At 37.6% G+C, this 25,153-nt stretch overlaps 3 protein-coding genes across 9 annotated transcripts; all 3 read right to left on the reverse strand.

Moving 5' to 3' along the window:
- Positions 1-5,694: 5,694 nt before the first annotated feature.
- On the reverse strand, positions 5,695-24,790 carry LOC116161255 (leucine-rich repeat-containing protein 51-like). 6 transcript variants are annotated; one of them, XM_031474545.1, is made up of 4 exons: positions 24,680-24,787; positions 6,327-6,452; positions 5,888-6,279; positions 5,695-5,840 (listed from the first exon to the last, which is right to left on the reverse strand). In XM_031474545.1, exons 2-4 carry the CDS (start codon positions 6,418-6,420, stop codon positions 5,742-5,744), a joined length of 585 nt encoding a protein of 194 aa, XP_031330405.1. In that variant the 5' UTR covers positions 6,421-6,452; positions 24,680-24,787; the 3' UTR covers positions 5,695-5,741. The 6 variants fall into 6 exon arrangements, with proteins under 6 accessions (XP_031330405.1, XP_031330404.1, XP_031330400.1 ...); XM_031474544.1 differs by lacking the exon at positions 24,680-24,787 and adding an exon at positions 8,993-9,330 and having other exon boundaries at positions 6,327-8,848; XM_031474540.1 differs by lacking the exons at positions 5,695-5,840; positions 5,888-6,279; positions 24,680-24,787 and adding exons at positions 7,694-8,848; positions 8,993-9,582 and having other exon boundaries at positions 6,417-7,502.
- LOC116161253 (zinc finger protein 808-like) lies at positions 15,668-18,180 on the reverse strand. 2 transcript variants are annotated; one of them, XM_031474537.1, is made up of 2 exons: positions 17,972-18,180; positions 15,668-17,919 (listed from the first exon to the last, which is right to left on the reverse strand). In XM_031474537.1, exons 1-2 carry the CDS (start codon positions 17,983-17,985, stop codon positions 16,197-16,199), a joined length of 1,737 nt encoding a protein of 578 aa, XP_031330397.1. In that variant the 5' UTR covers positions 17,986-18,180; the 3' UTR covers positions 15,668-16,196. The 2 variants fall into 2 exon arrangements, with proteins under 2 accessions (XP_031330397.1, XP_031330396.1); XM_031474536.1 differs by having other exon boundaries at positions 15,668-17,925.
- On the reverse strand, positions 20,869-23,072 carry LOC116161254 (gastrula zinc finger protein XlCGF46.1-like). Its single transcript, XM_031474538.1, has 2 exons — positions 22,847-23,072; positions 20,869-22,794 (listed from the first exon to the last, which is right to left on the reverse strand). The coding sequence occupies exon 2, from the start codon at positions 22,665-22,667 to the stop codon at positions 21,186-21,188; it is 1,482 nt and encodes a 493-aa protein (XP_031330398.1). The 5' UTR covers positions 22,668-22,794; positions 22,847-23,072; the 3' UTR covers positions 20,869-21,185.
- Positions 24,791-25,153: the final 363 nt, after the last annotated feature.

The following is a 25,153-nucleotide window of genomic DNA, read 5'->3' on the forward strand; positions in this document are numbered from 1 at the left end:
CTTAGACAAGGAAAGAATATGGACGCATAATTCACTAGCGGTAGTGTTACCAGCTGCCACATATTGATATTGGCCAGTGTCGTAGCATCCGTAAATGCGAATAGTGGCAGAAGCACCTAATTATAGCTAATAAATCACGTTGAAGTTGAACATACGAATGAAATTCGTGCGTTTCGCTATTTATTAATCAGACACGGGTATAAACGAAACTTCCTCTCATCTTTTTTCGAAAATGCCTTCAAAACTAACTGTCCCTCCAGCTAAAGACTGTGATAAAATAAGAATCTTCATTGCTTTCTGTTTGATTTTTCACGTAAAGCCGTTTCCGTACCAATTTTCTCTTTGAAAAACGCGGAGTGCTAATGACTACGCCTATGGAGTTTATTGAATAATTCCATCCTTGAAGAAGTTTGTTATCAAATTTTGAATGCATGGGATTGGTTCTGTTGTAAGAAATTAAGTCAACTCGCTCATTAAGCTATGGATTTTAACATATTAAAAAAAGAATATTCAAAGAAAAAGCTTTATGAGGAAAAATAGGAAAATACGTGGTAACGGCATTAGGCACATTTTCAATATTTACGTTTGAAATGAAATTCCGGGTTCCTCCTTCTCACTCCGGCTTTTGCATCCACAATATGCACATTTCACCATGATTTTAAGTTGTTGTTTGTGTATTTCCTCTCAATTTAAGCGCAAAAACTCATAAAAAAAAGTTACTTTAATGACATATGTGCCACATATAAAATGGCGGACTTGTTTAAAAAGGTAACACGATTCATACACGGGCTGTACGGCATACGCGGTATCCATACTCTTTCCTAATCTGTACTGATCTTAACCCACCCCAGGCTCGAAATGGAAATGACAGATTTCACGGAAAAGTGGCAACGTTGCAATCCCAGTATCAAAGCACGGTTCCCGCCTAAAATTCAAACAAAAGGATGGCACGTGATTGGATCGCCTACGGTAGGGCCCCCTTACGTTACACGAAGCCAATACAGTGACTCGGGACCCAGTCGGGCAGGAACACTCAAATAAAACACTGTAATGTCTGCAAGTTTATTTATTATAAACTTATTCTGAAAAACCCGGAATTTGGATGTGGTACATTAAAAGCAAAGCAAGCAAAACCTAAAGGTGCCGCACTCTCGCAAAAGCAGACTACCAAGGCGAAAAAGAGTGCGACTTGAGAAAAACCTTGGCCGTGAATAAAACCCAAACTATGTTAATCACAAGCAAATTAAAACACCAACCACCTAAGCAGAACATGTAACACTACCTTAATTAATTAATGAATTCGAGTAGCAGGGTACGTTTGGACAGTATGCGTAGAGTATTCGTCACAACATGTCATGTACTTTTCTTTAATCGCGGCTAGAAGGTAACTCACTTTTAGTTAGTCATTGGACAGTGAACCTGGTTATTTGTTAGGTTAGGGCCAGCGTCTCAGCTTGATTGCCCTCCTGTTTCACGGTTATATTGTTAGGAATTGGGCCGGCATATTTGCCTATCAGCCCGTAGCGCAGTTAAGATTGTTAGGGGCAACACACTCACGCATTTATTGATATAAGTCACCTTACTAGTTATTCGTATCATTGTATATCGAATAGGATGGTGTGAAGTTTGTAAGAACACGTCTGATCTATTATTCATGTTGTGACGTAACAATAGGCAGTTATGACCATACTCAGTGTGCCTGTGGGGCCCTCAATTATGCTCAGTTTCCACACAATGACATTGGTATAAACCCCAGACTTCCGGAACTACTACATGTGCTTCGTAACACTCCCCGGACATCGGTCTCGTAACGACACAAAACTGAAGGTGGTTAAGAGATGGGGCGCCGCCCATGTGTAGGATGGTCTTTGTTACAGCACATCATCCCTAGAGTTGGAGGTTCGAGGGCCCTCGGACCCTTTTATGCCTTAGCTCTAGAACACCTTTCTATTCTAGCGTCCGAGCTCCCTCTCACGGTAGAAAGGTATTAGTTACATACAACAAGGCACACACATTCGCGAATGTTACGAGTCACCCTAAACTATAAATACAACTAGCATTGCATGCCCTACTTCACGGAAGTCGAGGTTCGACATAGGTACGCCCCCCTGCACCGTGTAACTGAGTAAACGTGGCCTAAACCTGAGATATTGTAGACTTCCACAAGCACATGGATATAGTTAACACCTTGCATGTTGTAAATTACGTATTAGCACAATGGTGGTTGGAAAATATCTGATTTAACAAATGGCACAATTCATATAAGTACATAAGAGTAAACTACATAAAATACTTTACCCGACACCAAAGTGATTGCACTCACAAACACCAAAAACAAAGCTAAACTATTTATACAACTTAAAATACAATAAGCCCACCACCAACAAGCTTTAACAAACAACAAGTGCTCATGTGACGCCAAGCCCACAAAAAAAAAACCCCAAACATCCTCCGGAAGCTACCAAAAAAATATCGACAGGTGGTGATGGCGGTGGCTCATGTCCCCAGAATCTCCAACTACTTGACCGGTTGCATCCGACGTTGAAATGTACAGGGCATTTAAAGGGATATAGACATCTCAATTCTTTTTGAACTTTCAGCGGGAACCGTGTTTTGATACTCGGATTGCAACGTTGCCACTTTGCCGTGAAATCTGTCATCTTCACTTCGAGCCTGGGGTGGGTTAAGATCAGTACAAACGTTCTGCCCTTATTCCTTCCAATGTTTCTGTTTTCTATATTTACTGTAGTGTTACCGTAAGATTGCGACAACTCTCTATTCTCTCTCACTCTAAGGCGCTCGTGTGGTGAACTCACCCATTGTTTATTGATTTCTTCTTCTCACCTAATTAATTACTGGTGGCGTGGTGTCACTCTTTTTCAACAAATTCTTACTCAGAAAGTAAGCTCTGAGATCTGGCTCTGTATTGATGTTTAATATCAAAATATACACATTTTTTTATAACATTGTTGTTCGGTATGGATGGAGGTAATGACACACCACTCATTAAAGTCGAACCAAAACAGGAAGAAGAAATCCATTCCTTTCTTCGAGGACACATCCCAGTAAGCAACGAAGTTTTCGTGACAATAAAGGCAGAAATTACCATTAGTACACCATGTTCTAAACCTCATAATGAAAAAGAACAACAACACCTTTTAACTCAGTGTAAAACAGTGTCAAAAGATTTTAAATGTGCTGATTGTGATTATGGGACCAATGTTAAAAGCAACTTAAAACAACATCTGCTAAAACATAAAGTTGCTAAGGATTTTAAATGTTCTGATTGTGATTATGAGACAAATTATAAAAGCACCTTCAAACGACATCTTTTAACACATAAACTATCTAAAGTTTTTAAATGTGCCGATTGTAATTATGAGACAAATGTTAAATGCAGTTTCAAACAACATATTTTAAAACATAAGGTTTCTAAGGAATTTAAATGTGCTAGTTGTGATTATGGGACAAATAATAAGCACCTCTTCAAACGACATTTTTTAAAACATAAAATATCTAAGCATTTTAAATGTGCTGATTGTGATTACGGAACAAATGTTAAAAACAACTTCAAACAACACGTTTTAATTCACAAAGTTTTTAAAAATTTTAAATGTGCTACTTGTGATTATGGAACCAATAATAAACATCTCTACAAACAACATGTTTTAACACATAACGTTTCTAAGGATTTTAAATGTGCTACTTGTGATTATGGTACAAATAATATATACCACTTCAAACGACATCTTTTAAAACATACAGTTTCTAAGAATTTTAAATGTGCAGATTGTGATTATGGGACAAATGATAAACACGACTTCAAACAACATCTTTTGACACATAAAGTTTTGAAGGATTTCAAATGTGGTAATTGCGATTATGAAACAAACAAAAAATACAACTTTAACCAACATCTTATAAAACATAGAGTTTGTAAGAGTTTTAAATGTGCTGATTGTGATTATGTGACAAATGATAAGTACATCTTCAAACGACATCTTTTAATTCATAACGTTTCTAAAGTTTTTAAATGTACTGTTTGTAAATATGGAACAAATGAAAAACACAACTTAAAACGACATCTTTTAATTCATAACATTTCTAAAGATTTTAAATGTGCCGATTGTGATTATAGGACAAATGTTAAACACTATTTGAAACGACATCAATTAAAACATCGGGTTTCCAAGGATTTTAAATGTGCTCATTGTGATTTCGGGACAAAAAGTAAAGCCCATCTTAAACAGCACCTTTCAAAACATAAAGGAGTCTACGGTTTTTAAATGTGCTAATTGTGATTACAATGTATACTAGGGTTTGTACTCTAGAATTGTAGCCTCCCTTACATTGTTTGTTGCAGTGATATTGAACAGAACTGTAGGATCTCCTAAATATTTTTTAACAAAGCAAATACGTTACTAACGAGTTTTTGATGTGAAGAAGCTAATTTGAGCATGTATCTAAGAATAATAAATTTCGACCAATCGCAAACTTCTATTTTTATCTCGTTTAGCCCCGTAGAAAAACCGAAACTGACATCGAAATTCTCGCAACCCGTCTTCACACTATCCCAAAACCCATCCATTTTTAGCTTCTTTTATAATATACAGTGCTATTTATTAAGAAGTAGACATGGGGATTTACTATGTCTACTTTTAAATGACAATATCTCTCCTGAAAGGCGCTTAATTTTATGCAACCAAAATAGCTTCTTAAAACAAATAAAAGTCTGGCTGTCAGATTAATTTGAATATTGATGAACCAATCTCGACTCGAATCTCAACTATAGACTTCAAATTCCCGCACGAGGGTCAACACTACCTATTTGGGGGAGAGACCTTGCTAACAAAAAACTATTCGACTCAAAATGTTTGTGCGATATGAGTTGGGATTGACTAGTTTCCACATGTTCCATATTTTAAATGTGGAATATGGCCTCCAAGTCCATGAAATTTTTCATTTTCCCGTTACACGTACCAAATTTTACTAGACGTGTGGCACCAAAGACGATTTTGATTGGACGAAGGGATGCGTGTTGATTGGCAGAAACCGTCGAAGCTATAGTTGGACGTAGTGTTTGGAGAAATTAATGTTGTACGGATTAGACCGTGAAATATAGCCGTAGGGAATTGCGCGTTAGGCCACGAGAGCGTTGTGTTCCGCAGTTAGAAAAGTTAATTAAGCCGGGCACCTTCAAAAAGTACAGCAGGGTGGTAATATTTTAGTTAAGTTTAGTTAAAGGATTAATTTCGAAACCGAAACATGGTGTCGTTTGAACTACAGAAATATTAGTGCAAGAGGCGCGTTCATTGAGTTTGAGGGCGACTACGCTAATTCGGACAGTACTAAGTAATTCAAACTTTTGCACTTTCTAATTTTAAATAAGTGGTTGCCACGAAGAAATTGATTGCAGACAGCGGAAGTAATCGCAAAGTTCAACTCCTTGACCCTGAACGGGAAAGTGGACTAAAAATCAACCGCCGGACGTAAGCCAGGCGTCGCATTACGCTACTTGTACGCAGACATCTCATTTTCAATGCCAAACTTGTCTTCCGACGGATTGCGTAAATTTTGCAATCGGGTGAAATCTCCAAAAAAAAATGCATAATATGAATAGATCATCATTTGTAACTACCCAAGTGAAGTAGATGTTTAGCAATAAACATTTTCCGTTAAAATAGTCAGTACAACTTAAAAAATACGTAGATTTATCGTGCATGATTCGCATTACAAAATAATTAACTATTGGCTGTTGCGGAAACCTTTTTGACGGCAGTTGGGGGCTTGGGTTCGCGCCTTTCCAATATCGTGATTGGCGAAAAATCTAAATTTTGAACCTGCAACACACGTTATACTAACGTTAGGGAATTTCTGATCGTTTAACCTGCGGCAAGTACGTTATGACATAGTGACGATAATCCCTAGTTTCCGAAATTGGATTGCCGTGGAACGTAACCGTTCTCAATTGCCTTAACGGCCGCAATCGGAAAACCTCGTCCACATTCTTGATTAGGTTTCCGTGAAAGTACACGATACTCAAATTGGGAAATTTGAGTATGCACTCGTCTATTTCGGTTATGTAATTGAACGAGAAGTCGATCCAGCCGAGCTTGGAGGGATCCTCGAGCGCCGAATTTATCAGCGCGTCCATGTGCCGTATGTTCGGTAGCTTGTTGTTGTTGAGCCACACGGCTCTGGTTAAGTATCGCCGACTCGTGGCGCCGCGGATTGGAATTTGACCGATGCGCTGCGAACGTGGCCCTTCAATCGCCACACCTGCGCAGTGTTAAATTAGTGCCGGTAGTTTCGCTTACAACTCACACCTTCCAAACTGGTGAGGTGCTTGAAGGAGAAGTCGACTGGCTTTCCCACTTCCAGTAGTTGCTTCTCGGTTAGTTTAATTACGCCTTCGGGCATGGTGGAAGCGATTCATAAAAACACTGTCACATCTGAAATTTAGGACAATCGCTTACTGTGATCGTATTGGCTTACTATAATCGTTTTCCCATCTAAATACTTCGTAGGTGGCTATTCGGCAAATCCCACCAGATTTCGGTTGGCAGCTTGTGTAACTAACATGATGTATAGGGTGCTTCGTATCGACAATCATATTCACAGGACGTTGCTAAGGTTGGGGCATCTCAATTAATGGATCATTGCTCCGACTCATTAACTGGAAATGTTCCACACTGTATATATAACACTTATAAGAGCTGCCAACCGTGCGAATTTTTACAAGGCGAAATCTGTCTGCACCGAACAGGAAAATAAACACACTACTCATTTAGATTGATTAGCGACTTCAATTCTTTGTGTATGAACGTGCCTTTTTTAGTGTCTTTAACTGTTTCGTCCGTGGAGAGGTAAATGGCGGGGTGTTAAAATTAGTTAGTGGCATTCATCTCGAAATACAACTTTAGTCTAAGGTTACCGTCTCCAGGACCTTCAGATACCTTCCGGACTGAAGAACGTCCGGCTAATTTACAATGTATTTCATGTACTTTATGTGGAAGATGTTATTTTTCACAAATGGGAAAGGAGTGGAGTTGGTTTGAAGTCTATTTCAGCTGGTCATTCTTTGGTTTATCAAATGTATTACATTAACGTCAGATTCAAATTCAAAACTTGTGTAAAATGTGTGTTTAGTATTTTCCATAGTAACCTACTAGATTACCCCTCAATATTAAATACCTTACCAATCACCAATAGACCATGATAATCTCAATAGGCGCCAGGTGGCAATCGCTACCCACCTTCCAGGTCTTGCAGCTCTTCAAGTGAAATGTAATGCACTCATCTATCATAAAAATTAACATATATATTGGCAATGTAATTAAACGAAATACGAACTGCCCGCTTTACAGTTCAGGCAAAGTATTCCATTTGCGTTCCTATCTGGTAGGTTATGACTATGACTGATCACAAATAGCACATTTAAAATATTTCTTTCTTATGTTTCAAAGGTTTTACTTTTTGTCCCAAAATCATAATTGGTACACCTAAAATCCAATAAACACAATCAGCACATTTCAAATTGTTTTTAAAATCCTTATGGCCGTTTGCACCGACAAATTAAAGTGGAGCTTAGCTTAAGCGTAGCTTAAAATCCATGGCAACGATTATTGAGACAATGGTTGCCATGGATTTTAAGCTCCGCTTAAATTTGTCGGTGCAAACCGGCATTAGAAACCTTATTTTGAAAAGTGTTTTTTCGAGTGTTTTTGAAGAGCAGATTTATAATTTGTCTCATAATCACAATCAGCACATTTAAAGTCCTTAGAAACTGCATGTCTGAAAGAGTGTTTTTTAAGAGCTGATTTATAATTTGTCTTATAATCACAATGTGCACATTTAAAATCCTTAGAAACTTTATGTTTTAAAAAGTGTTTTCTAAGAGCGGATTTATAAATTGTCTCATAATCACAGTCAGGACATTTAAAATCCTTTGAAGCTTTATGTTTTAAAAAGTGGTCTTTAAGAGCTGATTTATAATTCGTCTCATAATCACAATCGGCACATTTAAAATCCTTAGAAACCTTATGTTTTACAAGGTGATTTTTGAAGTTGTGTTTATCATTTGTCCCATAATTACAAATGGTACATTTAAACACTTTAGAAACTTTATGTTTTAAAACGTGTTTTTTAAGAGCGAATTTATAATTCGTTTCATACTCACAATCAGCACATTTAAAATCCTTAAAAACTCTATGTTTTAAGAAGTGTTTTTTAAGAGACGATTTATAATTTGTCTGATAATCACAATCACCACATTTAAAATCCTTAGAAACTTTATGTTTTAATGAGTGCTCTTTAAGAGCGGATTTATAATTTGATTCATAATCACAAACTGCACATTTAAAATGTTTAGAAACTGCATGATTTAACAGATGACTTTTTAGGTTACGTTTAATATTTGTCCCGTAATCACAAGTAGCACATTTAAAAAACTCAGAAACTGTATGTTTTAAAAGATGCCGTCTGAAGTGGCTTTTATTATTTGTCCCATAATTACAAATACCACATTTAAAATCCTTAGAAATTGTATGTTTTAAAAGGTGTTGTTTGAGGCTGCCTTTAACATTTGTCTCATAATCACAATCACCACATTTAAAATCTTTAGAATCTGTTTTGCACCGAGTTAAAAGGTGATGTTGAAAGTCAGAGTGTGGTTGTACTTCTTCATTATAAAGAGATTTAGAACACGATGTACCAATGGTAATTTCGTCCTTTATTGTCACCAAAACTTCGTTGCTTACTGAAACGTGTCCCTGAAGAGAGGAATAGATTACTTCTTCTTGTTTTGGTTCGATTTTAATGAGTGGGGTGTCATTATCTTCATCCATACCTAACAACAATAATGTTATAAATAAATGTGCTAAAATTCTAAAAACCTGTTTTGTTTTACCAAAATTTTATTTTGGAATTAAACAATACAGACCGAGATCCCAAGGCAACTAGACATTACTTACTCACTGATAACAAAACTTACTGAATAGAAGAGGAATAATTCTTGCTCAGTTAACACCACGCCACAATTATTCTTGGTTATAATAGGTGGGTTCGGTAATTTTATCTACTGCGATTGCGTACAACTATGGTAAGCCTATGCGCATGTGTTCGTGACGTCATTGGGATAACTTGGCTCTACCACACAATAAAGTAATGGGGGTTTGTACCTATAGTCCTACCACTTAATAAAAGAGTATCCCCTTGACGGATATGATGAGATTTGTTCAATCTCTCTCAACCGCGTCAAGTTTCTCACATTAAATGACAAAAGTATGACACATTCCTGAAAAGAAACAGAAGCTTGCAAAGCTTGTTTTTACATAGTACTCCGCACACAAACGGTCGATAATACAATTAGAAAATCTTAAAATTACTTACGAATTTTTTTATCTTTTAATAATCTTGAAATCTGGTCGCGAACAGGTATAAACATTATCAGTGACTGCTCTAAGGTTTTTTTGCCTTTATTTTTGAGTGGCCGGGTTTCAGTCAAGGCTGCTCTACCAACCTAACCCACTATACATTTACAAATATCCATGCCCAAACCCGGTTTCGAACCAGGAATCCTTAGCACCACAGTCCAGTTTTAACTGTTGTAAATGATTCATGATATTGTATTTTTTAATTTTATCAAGTGAGTAAAAGTCAATCAATAATATTTTTTAAAATAATAAAATTTGTATCATTCTGCGAAGCCTAAATCTTCTTAAAAGTTATTTTCAACATTTGGCGACCGTGACAGGACAAGGGGTTTGTGTAAAATCTCTCTGCAATAAGATTGTTAACATTTTAGGCTGATTTTTAAACGATTTGTGTATCGTTTTCGTTTGTACGACTATACGCTTTAAAGATATGGATCGGGCAACGAAGTCGCGTTCAGCGGTACGTAGGGCGTTCACGACGATCGCAAATAAGTTGACTGAGATGATAGAAGCAGAATCACCAGACATTAATACCATTCGTGCCAATTTAGAGCTGTTTCATGATAAAGCTGAATCTCTACGACACGCCAATCAAGAGATTTATAACTTGATGTTGGATGCTGACGCTACGGAGGATCAGTTAGATACGGAAATAGCATGTGTAGATAGGTATGAGTTTTCTTTTAAGAGCTTGAATCTGCAATGTGAAGAACTAGTCTCTTCTGCTGTAATTTGTAATAATGGAGCTCATAACGAAACTCAAAGCGTTTGTAGTGAAACAAATAGTAACAAAGGGATCTTTCGCAGAATCAAGCTGCCTACTATTGAATGTAAAAAATTCAATGGTGATATACGTAATTGGTTGTCATTTTGGAGTCAATTTCGTAAGATACACGAGGACAATGTACTCACTAATGAAGATAAATTTCAATATTTGATTCAAGCAATGTCTTCAGGTACTCGTGCAAGTGAATTATTAAATAGTTTTCCTCCCACGGGCGACAATTATACTGAAGCTATTGAAAGTCTAAAGGATCGTTTTGGGAGGAAAGACCTATTAGTTGAAGTCTACGTACGGGAGCTATTAAAAATTATTTTAAATAAGGCATTGTCTCCTAATAAAAAACTAGGTCTGTCTAGTTTATATGATCGTATTGAAACACAATTAAGAGCATTAAGTACTCTTGGAGTGACAACTGATACATGTTCCGCTATGCTATACCCTTTAGTCGAATCTTGTTTGCCAGAAGATTTATTAAGAGCTTGGCAACGATCATCTCAGTTTTCGGGTAATGCTGGTGGAACATTAAAAACAAGATTAGATGCTTTAATGTGTTTTATAAGGTCTGAGGTACAAAATGATGAACGCATTAATTTAGCTGTTGAAGGGTTTTTACCTCAGACAGATAATAAAGACAAGAAACCCAAATTTAAAACGAGTGAGTCGATACCGACTGCAGCAGCTTTACTGTCAGTAAACAGTCTTGCAAAATGTTTGTTTTGCGAAAAAGATCATGCTAGTGAGTCATGCTTTATGGCTCGGAAAATGTTACTGTCGGAGAAACAACACATTTTAAGCAATAAAAGGGCATGCTTTTCTTGTCTAAAATTAGGACATAACAGTAAAAGATGTCGTCAAAGGCTAAAATGCATCATCTGTAATGGTAAGCATGTACCACTCATGTGTTCAAATTTAGCGAGCAATAAAGCTGCTACTTCTGAGAACATTGTGGAAAGAAGTCATCAAACCACCTCTGTTGAAAAAGCATTGTCTAATATTTCAGACACACACGTTTTTTTGCAAACTCTTAAAGTTTTGATCCGTAATGATAATACTATGCGTGAAGTACGTGCTATAGTGGATACTGGTTCTCAACGTTCTTACATTTTAAGATCAACTGCAGAAGAATTAGAGTATCCAGTTAAGAGGCGGGAGAAAATTATTCATACCTTATTTGGAGGTACCAGTACTGATGAGCAAGATCATGCATGTTATGATGTAAGGGTCTTAGATTTGGATCAGAGGTATGCTTTTCGGTTCGAAGTTTTAGAACAATCGATTATCTGTGACAATATAATACCAGTCTTTAATGGACCATGGATGAATGAATTAGACAGATTGCAGATAAAAATATCAGATGTTACAATCGCCACTCCGGTGGAGATACTCATAGGCGCAGATGTTGCTGGAAAACTACTAACAGGCAAAAAGTATGTTTTAGATTGTGGTCCAGTAGCTGTAGAAACGTATTTGGGTTGGACATTGTTGGGCAAAGTTCCTGTTTTGAACAAACAGAAAAGCATTACTGCTATGTCTGTGACCTCGATGTTATGTAAGGATGTTACCATTACAAATTTATGGAATTTGGATATTATCGGCATTGATGATCCTGTTGACAAACAATCTAAAGAAGAGATCAATTTAGCAGTCAACGAGTATTTTTTGGAAACGGTTCAAATAGACGAGGATGGATGGTATGTGGTACAAATGCCATGGAAACAAGGACACCCACCTTTAAGAAAGAATATAGATATCGCTAAAAAACGTATCGAAAGTGTAGCTAAGAAACTACAACGAGATGGTTTATTTGATGACTATGGGGATGTGCTTAAAGAATGGGAACAAATTGGTATTATTGAAGAGGTAACAGAAAGAAACGCAATAAATAATGAAAATGTGTTTTATCTGCCACATCGACCAATAATAAAAGCTAGTAGCACAACTACTAAAATTCGCCCTGTATTTGATGCATCATCACATGAAAAAGGACATCCTTCGTTAAACGACTGTCTGGAAAGGGGTCCAAATTTGATAGAGCAAATTCCTTCTCTCTTGTAAAAGCGCTATTTCTAACTGTATTTCATGCAAGCGTCACTCAGTGAACAAAATGGAACAAGATAGTCCTCCTTTACCTTTTAACAGAGTTCGTGACGCTGCCATATTTGAAGTTATTGGTGTGGACTTAGCTGGACCTTTGATTTTGAAAGAATCTCAAAAAGGTTGGGTATGTGTCTTCACTTGTGCCGTGTATCGTGCAGTACATTTTGAACTTGTTACCTCGTTATCGACAAATTGTTTTCTTCAAGCTTTACGCAGATTCATCAGTCGTCGTGGACGCCCTCGTATAGTATATAGTGATTGCGGAACAAATTTTATCGGTTCGCGAAACGCATTATCAAAAATTGACTGGTCCACTATTTTAAAGTATAGTGAAATTAATCGCATAACGTGGTATTTTAACCCACCAACCGCCGCGTGGTAGGGCGGATTTTGGGAAAGAATAATAAGAATTTTGAAATCTTTACTTCGGAGAGTACTGGGCAGAGCTTCCCTGAATTATGAAGAATTGGTATCGGTTTTATGTGATTGTGAAGCTATAGTTAATTCAAGGCCAATCACATATCTATCAGATGATCCATCGGAACTCTCTCCATTAACACCAAATTCTTTTCTACAAGAACAACGGGATATTGGTGTACCTGACTTGGATGCAATTGATTCGTCTTCTTTAAATAAGCGGATTGCATATCGTCAGAAACTTCGAGAAAATCTTCGTCAGCGTTTTAGAACAGAATACTTGGGTCAACTGAAGTTGTCTTCCAAAGGAATGAAAAATATTCAAGTTCGATTGAATGAAATTGTGCTGATTGGTAATGATCAGAATAAACGAATAGACTGGCCATTAGGAAGAATTACAGAAATATTTCCTGGAAAGGATCGTCAGGTTCGGCTAGTGCGACTTAAAACTGCCAAGGGGATTGTATTACGTCCAATTCAACGACTCTACCCTCTCGAATGTCTTGATTCGATTGAAGAGAACTTGGACAACAACAAAAAATTCATCGTCGCCATCAGGTGTACCATCGGATTTGAATGGGTCTTTAGAAAATGAACATTGTGATTCTACTTTAAATGATGCACAAGGTACAAGCAGTGGTAATGAGTCTGCTAAGGTACCTAAAGTGAGCAGAAGTGGTCGAATTATTAAACCAGTTTTGCGTTTGTCTTTATAATTTATTGTTCACTAATGGTTTAGTTCCCAAGGTGGGAGAATGTTGTAAATGTTTTCATGATATTGTATTTTTTAATTTATCAAGTGAGTAAAAGTCTGTCAATCAATCATATTTTTAATAATAAAATTTGTATCATTCTGCGAAGCCTAAATCTTCTTAAAAGTTATTTTCAACATTAACTGAACTGCGCCACACGAGCCAGCGCAACAACAAAAGAAACTCGATAAAGTGCGTGCACTAAGACTGCTTCCTTTCCTTCAAAAGGACAACATTTTCCGTAAAGCGGACAACGCCCTTTAAACTTTAGTTGACTTTTTTCTGTACAGAAAATCTTGGGCGTCATTTTGGATCGGTCGGCCATTTAATTACTAACTCCGCCATTTTGTTGGGCGCCATCTTGGAACCGCCCGCCATGTTATTAGCCACTATTCTAAATCCGCCATTTTATTGGACGCTTGACGCCATCTTGGACCACCCGCCATTTTGTTGGGAGCGTCACGCTGTATAAAAATTTCTTATTGTCGTTGAACCCACGAAAGCTGAGAGAAAGCCAACGGAGGCCACATGCTTGTCTTAGAAAAAAGTTTAGCAATGACAGAGCCCCCTTGTATATCTCCAAAATGGAATGATAGGTTATCATTCATATTTTCAAAGTTCATTTTTTACAGGTTAGAATGGGGGCAACATGCATGTCTGAGAGAGAGGTTAGCAATGATAGTAGAGCATCCTTACCGGGATTTGGAACCCGTATGAAATATAAGTTCCGGTTCCGCACTTTTTAGGCAGAATTATTTTTTAAGGGTTTCGGTACCGGTTCCGGTTCTGTGGCTTCAGTAATATTCGGCTTCGGTTCCAGTTTTTTTCGGTTTTTAAGGGTTCCATTAAGATAAATAAATAAAATTATTATTAGAAATAAATACAAGAGTGAGAGAACCGAAAAATACCGGTGCTTTGGCACTAATTATCACGATACCGGTATCGGTTATTATTCTTAAATAATTTCTTAAATAACAATTCCGGTTCCAAGTGATGCGCTTATAAATGCAATTCGGTTCCGGTTCCAACTCGTGACCTTAGCATGGCTCAGAGATGGAACTGATGAGTTTATTACGTTCATCCAGTAATAAATAAGCAAAAACCCGCGAACTGTAAACTGTTGCTTTATTTAAGGATAAAATAGAAAGAAACAAAACTAAACTACATGTCATACCTCTGCTTGACATACATGAACTTAGGTTCACTTGCTTAATTTTAACATTTAACCTACAGAGCACGTCAAAGTTTTTTTGGTACTTCAACAGGAATTAGGGTTAGAAAGGGAGCTCCTTCAACCTCTAACTGTAACATTTCCAAAGCCTCCGTGACCAATATAGTTACGCTCTGGCTTTCTATCTCAGGTGTCGTGGATTCGAATCCCAACGCCAATAAAAAAAAAGTTACCCACCAATCGCGTCACGTGGCGCCCAACAAAAGGGCGGAGTGACTAATAAAAGTGCGACCGGTTCCAAGATGGCGTAAAAAAATGGCGGGTATATAATAGTGACGGATTTAGAACAGTGGCTTATAAAAGGCGGGCGGATGCGTGATGATGCCCAACGAGATGGCGGATCGACCCAAGATGGCTTCCTACAAAATGTCGCCTAACAGAATCGCGCACTGGGCTCTCTAAAAACTCCGCCTACCATATCCCATTATCCAAGAGGAGAGGCGTGCCGTCTCTGGCAGCAACGTAACTTCCGGGGGGCGGGATCGTCTCTGATCGGCTGTGACTTCACTGGTCTAGAACATACCTTGGTCTACTTGCGTCTTCAATCATTCAAATCGAATAATTAGTGTAAAAAGACGTACATCCTTTTTCAACCGTTGCGAACCAGCTAGGTTTTCTTTTTCGTTGTCTGCAGTATTTAACGAAACGCCACTTCCATTATGGAATAAACTCCTTGCTCCGGTATTTATCAAAAATGCGCCAAATAGGTACAATTAGATTAGAAAATGCCGACTGATACGCGCTTGAAGTCCCCTCTTCTTTCTTTCTCTGGAGACGTGCACTCGTGCATTAAGTATTGCATTTTCGTTGAAAAGAATTAACTTTCGTCTGATATCAAAAGCTCTTATCGCAAATGACCAGATAGTTCTTACTTATGCGTCTTATCTAAATCGAACGGTTTGCACAAAATGATACAATTTAAATAAAAATAATGCAATTACAAACAAGACCAAAAGGTACTTATTCCCAGATTTAATTGAAATAGTCTCATATACAGGATGTCTCGTCATTATTTTTGGTGTTTAGACCTAAGTCTACAAGACATTGTTTACCCAACAATATTTTCGCGTTTTTTACACATATTATATTGAATTTTATATATATTGTATTGTATTGCGTATATTATATATTGCATTAAATTACATTATATTTGCATTAATGCAGTAAATTATTTTGCTCATTTGAGATTATCAGTCTATGTCTGCGCCTCCTCGCCTCGCCCAAAGATTGATATAGTAACCAATAAATATCATTATTAAGATACATTCCTAATAGTAGAATAAAATAATAAAGTGGGTACCTGACAATTGACAAAGACGGTACAAAAATATAATTAGATCAACTAAGAAATACCCATACTCAGAACCCCCCACTTATTTTAATAGTTTATTAGATCAAAACACCGAAAACTTCCTACTTAAACCACAAATTATTGCCTGATGCTTACCGACTTACATATTGCCCATTAAACAAAGAGGTTTTTAGTTTGTAACAGGGTGGCGCCTTTCCATATGCTGTTTAAGGCACATTTTATAGTTAGTTACGTAATCGCAACGCTCACATTTAAAATCTTTAAAATCCTTGTGCACTCGAATGTGTTTCTTAAGCTTGTGCTTGCCATTTGTTCCATAATCGCATCGGTCACATTTAAAATCGACAGATTGCTCTTGTTTAATATCCTTGAGAGATTTATGCGTTAGAAGATGTTGTATAAAACGATATTTAATACCGGTCACGTAGTCGCAGTTATCACATTTAAAATCTTTGGAAACCTTGTGCGTTAGGAGATGGTCCATAGCACGAGATTTACTTGTCGTTTCATAATCACACTTATCACATTTAAAATACTTGGGGATGTTGTGTCTTAAAAGGTGTTGATTAAGTTTGTATCTAACGTTCGTTGCAAAATCGCACTGGTCACATTTCAAATCTTTAGAAACTTTGTGCACTATGAGATGCCTTTTCAAATAACTGTTTTGTGTAGTCGAAAAATCACAGTGAGTACATTTGAAATCTTCAGAAGCATTGTGTGTTAAGAGGTGTTGTTTAAATAGCGTTTTAACATTTGTTGCGTAACCACAATTCTCACATATAAAATCTTTAGACACTTTATGCGATAAGGCGTGGTATTTCAGCTTGTATTCGATATTTGTCGCATAGTGACACTTATCACATTTAAAATCGTTGGCATTGTGTATTAAAAGGTGTCGTGTAAGCTTGTTTTTAATATAAGTTACGTAATTGCAACTGCCACATCGAAAAATTTCGCACGATTCCCGAGCGAGGTGTTCATTAAAATAACGGTGAGACTTTGTTGAGTATCCGCACTTGTCACATTTAAGATCTTTGGAAACTTGATGTGTTAAAAGATGCGCTTTAAAGTTGCATTTAGAATGGGTCGCATAATGACAGACGTCACATTTAAAATCTTCAATCACGTGCGCCTTCAAGTGTTGAATAAAATTGCATTTCCTCTTTGTTTTAAAAACGCACTTGTCACATCTGAAATCATTGGTAAAAGTACCATTACGATGGGTTTTGAGATGTTGCACAAGATTCCGTTTCACATTTGTAGCATAATGACACTGGTCACATTTTAAATCGTGAGAAACTCGATGTGTTACAAGATGTTGTTTCAAGTATATTTTCGCTGTTGTCGTAAAATCACAATTGCCACATTTAAAATCTCTAGCTACTTTGTGAGTTATTAAGTGTCGTTTAAGCTTGGGTTTCGTATTCGTCATATAATCACAATAATCACATTTTAGGTCCGCAGGATTTTGAAGTGTAAAAGTTGCGTGGGTTTTGAGGTGTCGCACAAGATAGCGTTTCACATTTGTAGCGTAATAACACCGGTCACATTTGAAACCTTTACCAAGATTATGTGTATCAAAATGTTGTTTAAGCTTGTCTTTAGTCTTAGCTGCATAATCACAGTTGTTACATTTTAAATCTGTTAAAAGGTCTCGTTTACAACAAAATTGATTATCAATTGCGTAATCGCAATTTTTGAAACTAAACGGCTTAATGTCTGAACTGTAATTGTTCTGTCGTTGCAAATCTTCGTTGTACTCCAACTTATAACATTCTGCGCTACCAGTAAGCTCGTTCGGTTCTTCCTTTATGGCAACTGCATTAAGTTCTTCTTTAATGCTCGAATTTATCTCTTCTTGCTTCGGTTCGATTTTCACCTCAATAGACATTCTACAACTACAATGTTCATAAGAAAAAAACAACAACAACAAGGAGAACTTACCCCAATTGATACATAAAAAAAAATACACAAGTGGGCGTGGTAACACGTCATACAAAGAGTGGTTACGCTAGCGCAATGTGAATTGGGCTAAGGTCACACGAGGGGTGTATTTTACACAGCCAAAATAGATTTTTAAAACTAAAAGGTGCGTTCGATAGTGCCTCCTGTTGCTATTTTTGATTTAAATCGTTCGTGTTTATTGGTGCATTCGTAGACCTAAAGCGAAAACTCATTGGTTATTTGTGCCACTTTTGGGAAGCATTCTAAATATTTCACACAAGTTAGGAATTCTCATCCTTTAAAATGTGCCCAGTGTAATTACACCACTCCTTTTTGCTGCTCTTTCTCCATTATTGTATTGTGTCGCTCGGAGGATCGATTTCATTAAACCAACATAAATCAAAACACAAGAAATGGGGGGAGAGTGAAATTTAATTAAAATGTAAAACCCATTTCAAATCAAGGCAACATAATAGAAATAAAAGTGGCCCTTTCACAACCGAGAGTAGCTCTAGGGTCCTCATTGTTTACAAGGCAAGAAAAAGAGCTACTGAAATACTCCATGAAATGGAACAACTTACCTTCTTACTTCGTTTCTAATTTGCATTTTACAATTACTAGCCTTCAACCTGTACGACAACATCAGCGTTCACAGAAATGAAGTAATATACTAAGACTGTCATGTAACGGCTCCAGACATTCACATCATCAGGGTCTCACGGGCAAGGAATATACATAACATAGTTTGTAGTTGTGGTTAGAGCTCAGGCACCCGCCATTTTGGCCAGGACATAACCTGTCCAATTATAAAATAGAGTTCGGGGTTTCGAGTTCGATCCCATTACAGTATTTAAATAACGTAACAATTCGGAAGTCTTGAAAAAATCACATTTGGCACCTGTACAAGGTAGCAAAATGCCACTGCAAACAAATTCAATAAATACATTACGTCTCTATATAATACGAACAAAAACCCCCCGACTCATCGCACAAGGCGAGAACAACAATCATAATTGAATTTTAAGTCTTTTTGTTAGTGTTAAAGTTATAGACGCTACTATGTGGATTTTGTTGTTTTGTGAAAGTCTACTTTTATAATTTGAGAACACAATCGTAAACCTACAAATAACCTAATGTCCAACCCCGCTGAATGCGATACATTTTTGTGAAAAAAAATTCTCGAACTGGGCCACCCGGGTGCAAGCCGGTATCTTAGCCACTTGTGGCACAAGTTGAAGCGTGACTGTTCGATTTTCTGTTTAAGGAGTAGAGCAGAGCGTAGGGTGGAAAAGACCTCTGGAGCAAATTAATCAAGTATTTTATCACTGAATCTTGTGGGGAGTTATAAAAGCTTTTCTGGGAATGTTCCGTCAAGCTTTTGATGAATGCCAAATCCAGTGTGACCGCGTATCACCAAAAACAAAAAAGGATACTGTTATAAGTAGAAAAAGTCACTAGACGCGAAAAAGTCACTAGAAACGTAACTAGGTTTGTAACTCTGCTAGCGAGGTTTGCGCCTGTGGTAACGTTAAGGTCAAGGGGTCGAGGTTTGCGCTCGAGATAAAGTATCGTAGGTTTGCGTCTGAGTTAAAGTAATTCGGTTTTTGACCTGAGTCAAGGGTTCTTGTCGATGGTAGTGTATGGCCGATTCTAAATCACACTAGATCAAAATCCCTAGAAAAGTTTCTAGAATTGAGTCGTTTTGAACTTCGGTAGCGAGGTTTGCGCCTGTGTTAACGTCAAGGTTAAGGGGTCGAGGTTTGCGCTCGAGATAAAGTATCGGAGGTTTGCGCCTGAGTAGAGGGTTCTTGGCGATGGTGATGTACGGCCGATTCTAAATCACACTAGATGAAAATCCTCTAGAAAAGTCACTAGGATTGAGTGGTTCTGAACTGCGCTAGCGAGGTTAGTGCCTATGCTAACGTCAAGGTCAAGGGGTTGAGGTTTGCGCTCGAAATAAAGTATCGGAGGTTTGCGTCCGAGCTAAAGTAATTCGGTTTGCGCTTTATCTCGAGCACAAACCTCGACCCCTTGACCTTGACGTTAGTACAGGCGCAAACCACGCTACCGCAGTGCAGAACCACTCAATTCTAGTCATTTTTATATGGATTTTCATCTAGTGTGATTTAGAATCGGCCCTATATTACTACTGTTATGAGAGAACTCCTTCCCCTAAGATGAAGCATATCTCGTTATCGTCACCCAACTGGTAGAGTCGCGTCGGGCGCGGATAATTGTACTTTACACGACGCGGTCAACTGGCACCATTCCTGCTTTGAGTGATGGAGGTGCCTGCTAAAGGCTCAGCGGCTACTCTTGAAACCAGTGGACAGGCGCGGCATTTTTCGACTGAACTGGATCGTAACTGACATACGCTGGTCACTACACGGAGCTCGGTTATTGGCCTACTTACCGCCCTTTCGTAAACGCGGAATAAGATATTGGTGTGCCCCACGTTTGGCGCCAAATAAATAATGTTGCGGCCCCACGTTGGGCACCAACTAAATAATGCTGTGTGCAATGGCGTGCGGTAAACTACACCACCAACAAAACACCGGTCCAGCTAGCTCAAACGAAACTTATAATTCCGGCATCAGCTACAAAGAAAAGTCCCAATATCGACTTTAATTAATAATTTGGGGGACTCAGTGTCTCCATCAACTTCTGTCCCAAAGGATTTATTTCAAAAATTTTGATCAACATCGGACATAAATCTTGTACACAAATAGAAAAATTTGACATAAACACTCTGTCCGGGTCGCGCAATGGGTTCAAATAAACACACGATTGACAAAAATTTATTCCGAACTCGGGCCTCGCGTTTACTATATAAGCAAATTGAATTTCGTTTCAGGAAGTTCCAATTTCAACGCCGAAGTAATAAATAGTTCGCGCTGCTACAAATTGTGTATATGCGTGTGATAAATAATACTTTAACTATTATTAATTAATTCATTTTAACACTGTTATAAATTTATTGTTAATTAATTGTAAATAAATAAACTACGGAATTAAACTTAACTTACAATACACATAGTAATAAATGATTTTTTAAATCATATTCAAAATGTTCCTTTTATTTACAAATTCAATCAGATCCAGAAGAAATGGCGGTTACCTACTCAGTGATTGCCGAATTCCCTTCCCCTTCCAGTGTAACCAAACTGTTTGAATTAAATTAAACGTCTGACAGGCAATAAACTTCTTTGTTCAATTAAATTTTTGATGTATAAGCAGCCACTGTACGAAAACGGTTAATATATCTTAAAAGATGTCGTTTTAGGTCATATTTCTTATTAGTCTCGTAACCACAATTGACACATTTAAATTCTTTGGAAAGTTTGTGAGTTAAAAGGTGGCGTTTCAAATTATTTTTGCTTTTCGTCTCATAATCGCAATTAGCACATTTGAAAACATTAGATTTGTGTCTTAAAAGATGCCGTTTCAAATGGCTTCTATTATTCGTCCCATAATCACACATAGTACATTTAAGATCTTTAGAAACTCTGTGTTTCCAAAGGTGTCGTCTAAGGTTGTCTCTACTGTTTGTTGCATAATCGCAATTGGCACAGTTAAATTCTTTAGAAGCTTGGTGTGACAAAAGGTGAACTTTAAAGCTGGATTCTATGTTCGTTTCAAAATTACAACTGGCACACTTAAAATCCTTAGAAACCTTATGCTTCAAAAGGTGTCGTTTGTAACAAGATTTTATGTGAGTCCCGTAATCACAATAGTCACATTTAAAATTTGGAGAAGGCGCATGTTTCAACATGTGTTGTTTGAAGTCAAACTTTCTGTTTGTCCCATAATTACAATTAGCGCATATAAAATCTTTAGAAACCTTATGCTTCAAAAGGTGTCGTTCGAAGGAAATTTTGAAGTTGGTCCCGAAATCGCAACTGCCGCATTTAAAATCTTTGGAAATTTTATGTTTTAAAACGTGCTGTTTCAAATAGGTCTCATTATTTGTCACATAATCGCAAATAACACATTTAAAATCCTTCGAAACATGTTTCAAAAGGTGCAGTTTCAAATAATATTTTGTGTTCGCTTCATAATCACAAATGTCACATTTAAAATTGTTAGAAACATTATGTTTTAAAAGGTGTTGTTTGATGCGAGATTGTATGTTTGTGCCATAATCGCAACTGGTGCATTTAAAATCCTTCGAAGGTTTGTGTTTTAAAATGTGTCGTTTCAAATAACTTTCATTATTCGTCATATAATCGCAATGAGCGCATTTAAAATCTTTCGAAGCATGTGTCAAAATGTGTCTTTTGATGTGCGATTTTTTGTCGGTTCCATAATTACAATCGCCACATTTAAAATTAATAGACACCTTATGTCTTAAAGAGTGTCGTCTAAGGTTGTCTTTACTGTTTGTCCTGTAATCGCAATCAATACACGTGAAGTCTTTAGAAACCTCATGTCTTAAATAGTGTTGTTTGAACTGCAATATAATATTCGTTGTGTAATCGCAAAGATCACATTTGAAAATCTTCAATTTACAATCAGTCTGTTGCTGCGTGTTTCCATTATGTGGCAATCCGGAGTGCTGTGCATCGATTGTAGTTTCGTCCTTTATTGTAAACAAAGCATTGTTGCTAACGAAAACGGTTTCATCGAGAGAAGAAAGTATTTCGTTTTCTTGTTCAAGTTTGATTTTAACAAGTGGTGAGCCATCATCCTCGTCCATAACGTTCCACAGTTTTAGTACTATATAAATTTTTGGTTATTTCAGATTTACCGTATTGTGGCGGGGTGAAAACCTAATTACGAGAAGGAATCGAGGCTCCCACATCTTGCTTCCGAAAAAATGATAACTAAAATCAAGAAAATTGATAAAAGCTAATCTTTGAAAAGGCGGAATCTCACCAAAATGTATTCTGTTGCTTTTATACCCTTTCACCGACCAACCTCAGATCATGAGAAACTACATATTTCCATTTGTGCACTTCAATTTATGTTAAAAAGTGTATAGACCATTATGAAACTACCTTTGAGGGACATAACTTTCATCAACCTGAACTTATCTACATATGCCGCCTATGATTACAACATATGTCTTTTATACATATATGGAATATGGATTACAATCAAAAGTAAAAACAGTGTTGTCACTTTTCTATAAATTCATTCAAAGCGATTCTTATATCAAACACGCCTGTTGCAAATAAAAATGAATAACGCCAACACTAACTCATTTATTAAAGGAAGAACGCTAATAAAATTGTCACAACGCCTTGTACTGAACTTAACACAAAACCAGGGTCGAAGTGAAGATGACAGATTTCACAGCAAAGTGGCAACGTTTCAATCCCAGTATCAAAACACGGTTCCTGCTCAAATTTCAAACAAAAGAATGGCACGTGATTGGATCGTCTATGGTAGGGCCCCCTTACGTTACACGAAGCTAACACAATGACTCGGGACCCAGTCGGGCAGGAACACTCAAATAAAACGCTGTAATGTCTGCGAGTTTATTTATTATAAACTTATTCTGAAAACCCGGGAATTTGGATGTGGTACATTAAAAGCAAAGCAAGCAAAACCTAAAGGTGCCGCACTCTCGCAAAAGCAGACTACCAAGGAGAAAAAGAGCGCGACTTGAGAAAAAACCTTGGCCTTGAATAAAACCCAAACTATGCTAATCACAAGCAAATTAAAACACCAACCACCTAAGAAGAACACGTAACACTGCCTCAATTAATTAATGAATTCAAGTAGCAGGGTACGTTTGAACAGTACGCGTAGAGTATTCGTCCCAACATGTCATGTACTTTCCTTTAATCGCGGCTAGAAGGCAACTCACTTTTTAGTTAGTCATTGGGTGGTGAACCTGGTTATTCGTTAGGTTTGGGCCAGCGTCTTCGCTTGATTGCCCTCCTGTTTCACGGTTATATTGTTAGGGATTGGGCTGGCATATTTGCCTATTAACCTGTAGCGCAGTTAAGATTGTTAGGGGCAACACATTCATGCATTTATTGATATAAGTCACCTTACTAGTTATTCATATCATTATATACCGAATAGAGTGGTGTGAAGTTTGTAAAAACATGTCTGATCTATTATTCATGTTGTTACGTAACAATAGGTAGTTATGACAATACACAGTGTGGTCGTGGAGCCCCCAATTATGCTCAGTTTCCACATAATGACATTGGTACAAACCCCAGACTTCCGGAACTACTACCTGTGCTTCGTAACACTCCCCTGACATTGGCCACGTAACGACACAAAACTGAAGATGGTTAAGAGATGGGTCGCCGCCCATGGGTAGGACGGACTTCGGTTAACAGCACTTCGTCTCTAAAGTTGGAGGTTCGAGGGCCCTCGGATCCTTTCGTGCCCTAGCTCTAGAATACATTTCTATACTAGCGTCCGAGCTCCCTCTCACCGTAGGAAGACATTAGTTACACACAACAAGGCACACACATTCGCGAATGTTACGAGTCACCCTAACCTAAGTACACCTAGCATTGCATGCCCTACTTCACGGAAGTCGAAGTTCTACATAGGTACACCCCCCGCACCTTGTACGTGGCCTAAACCTGAGATATCGTAGACTTCCACCAGCACATGGATATTAGTTAACACCTCGCATGTTGTAAATTACATATTAGCACAATGGTAGATGGAAAATATCTGATATAACAAATGGCACAATTCATATAAGTACATAAGAGTAAACTACATAAAATACCTTACCCGACACCAAAGTGGTTTAAATCCTACGCACAACCACAAAAACGAAGCTAAACTCTATGAATACAACTCAAAATGCAATAATCCCACCAACAACCTTTAACAATCAACAAGTGACGCCAAGCCCCCAAATCCAAAACATCGGCGGTGGCTCACGTCCCCAGAATCTCCAACTACTTGACCGGTTGCAACCGACGTTGAAATATACAGGGTATTTAAAGTGATATAGACATCTCAAACCTTTCAATACCTTTTCGTAATTTAAAAAAAAACGCCCTAGCACTCACGGTGTGTCAATACCACTAAGGAAACGAATGTGTCAACTTTTCTACTCACCAAGGTATTCGTGTCCTTGCGCCCAATTACCGACAACCGATGGAAGATGATTGACTACTTGTCGAGTATCTAATTAACCATACACATTCGACGAGCGCGCAACATTCGATACTCGCTGCTCGCCGAATTCCGCATGTGTAG

The sequence above is a fragment of the Photinus pyralis genome, unplaced genomic scaffold (assembly GCF_008802855.1).
Source record: "Photinus pyralis isolate 1611_PpyrPB1 unplaced genomic scaffold, Ppyr1.3 Ppyr1.4_LG10, whole genome shotgun sequence".
Lineage (NCBI taxonomy): Eukaryota > Metazoa > Arthropoda > Insecta > Coleoptera > Lampyridae > Photinus > Photinus pyralis.

What these genes read in the sequence shown, in the direction of transcription:
- LOC116161254 (XM_031474538.1), bottom strand. Translation starts at nt 22,667, where the DNA reads ATGGACGAGGATGATGGCTCACCACTTGTTAAAATCAAACTTGAACAA.
- LOC116161255 (XM_031474542.1), bottom strand. Translation starts at nt 8,846, where the DNA reads ATGGATGAAGATAATGACACCCCACTCATTAAAATCGAACCAAAACAA.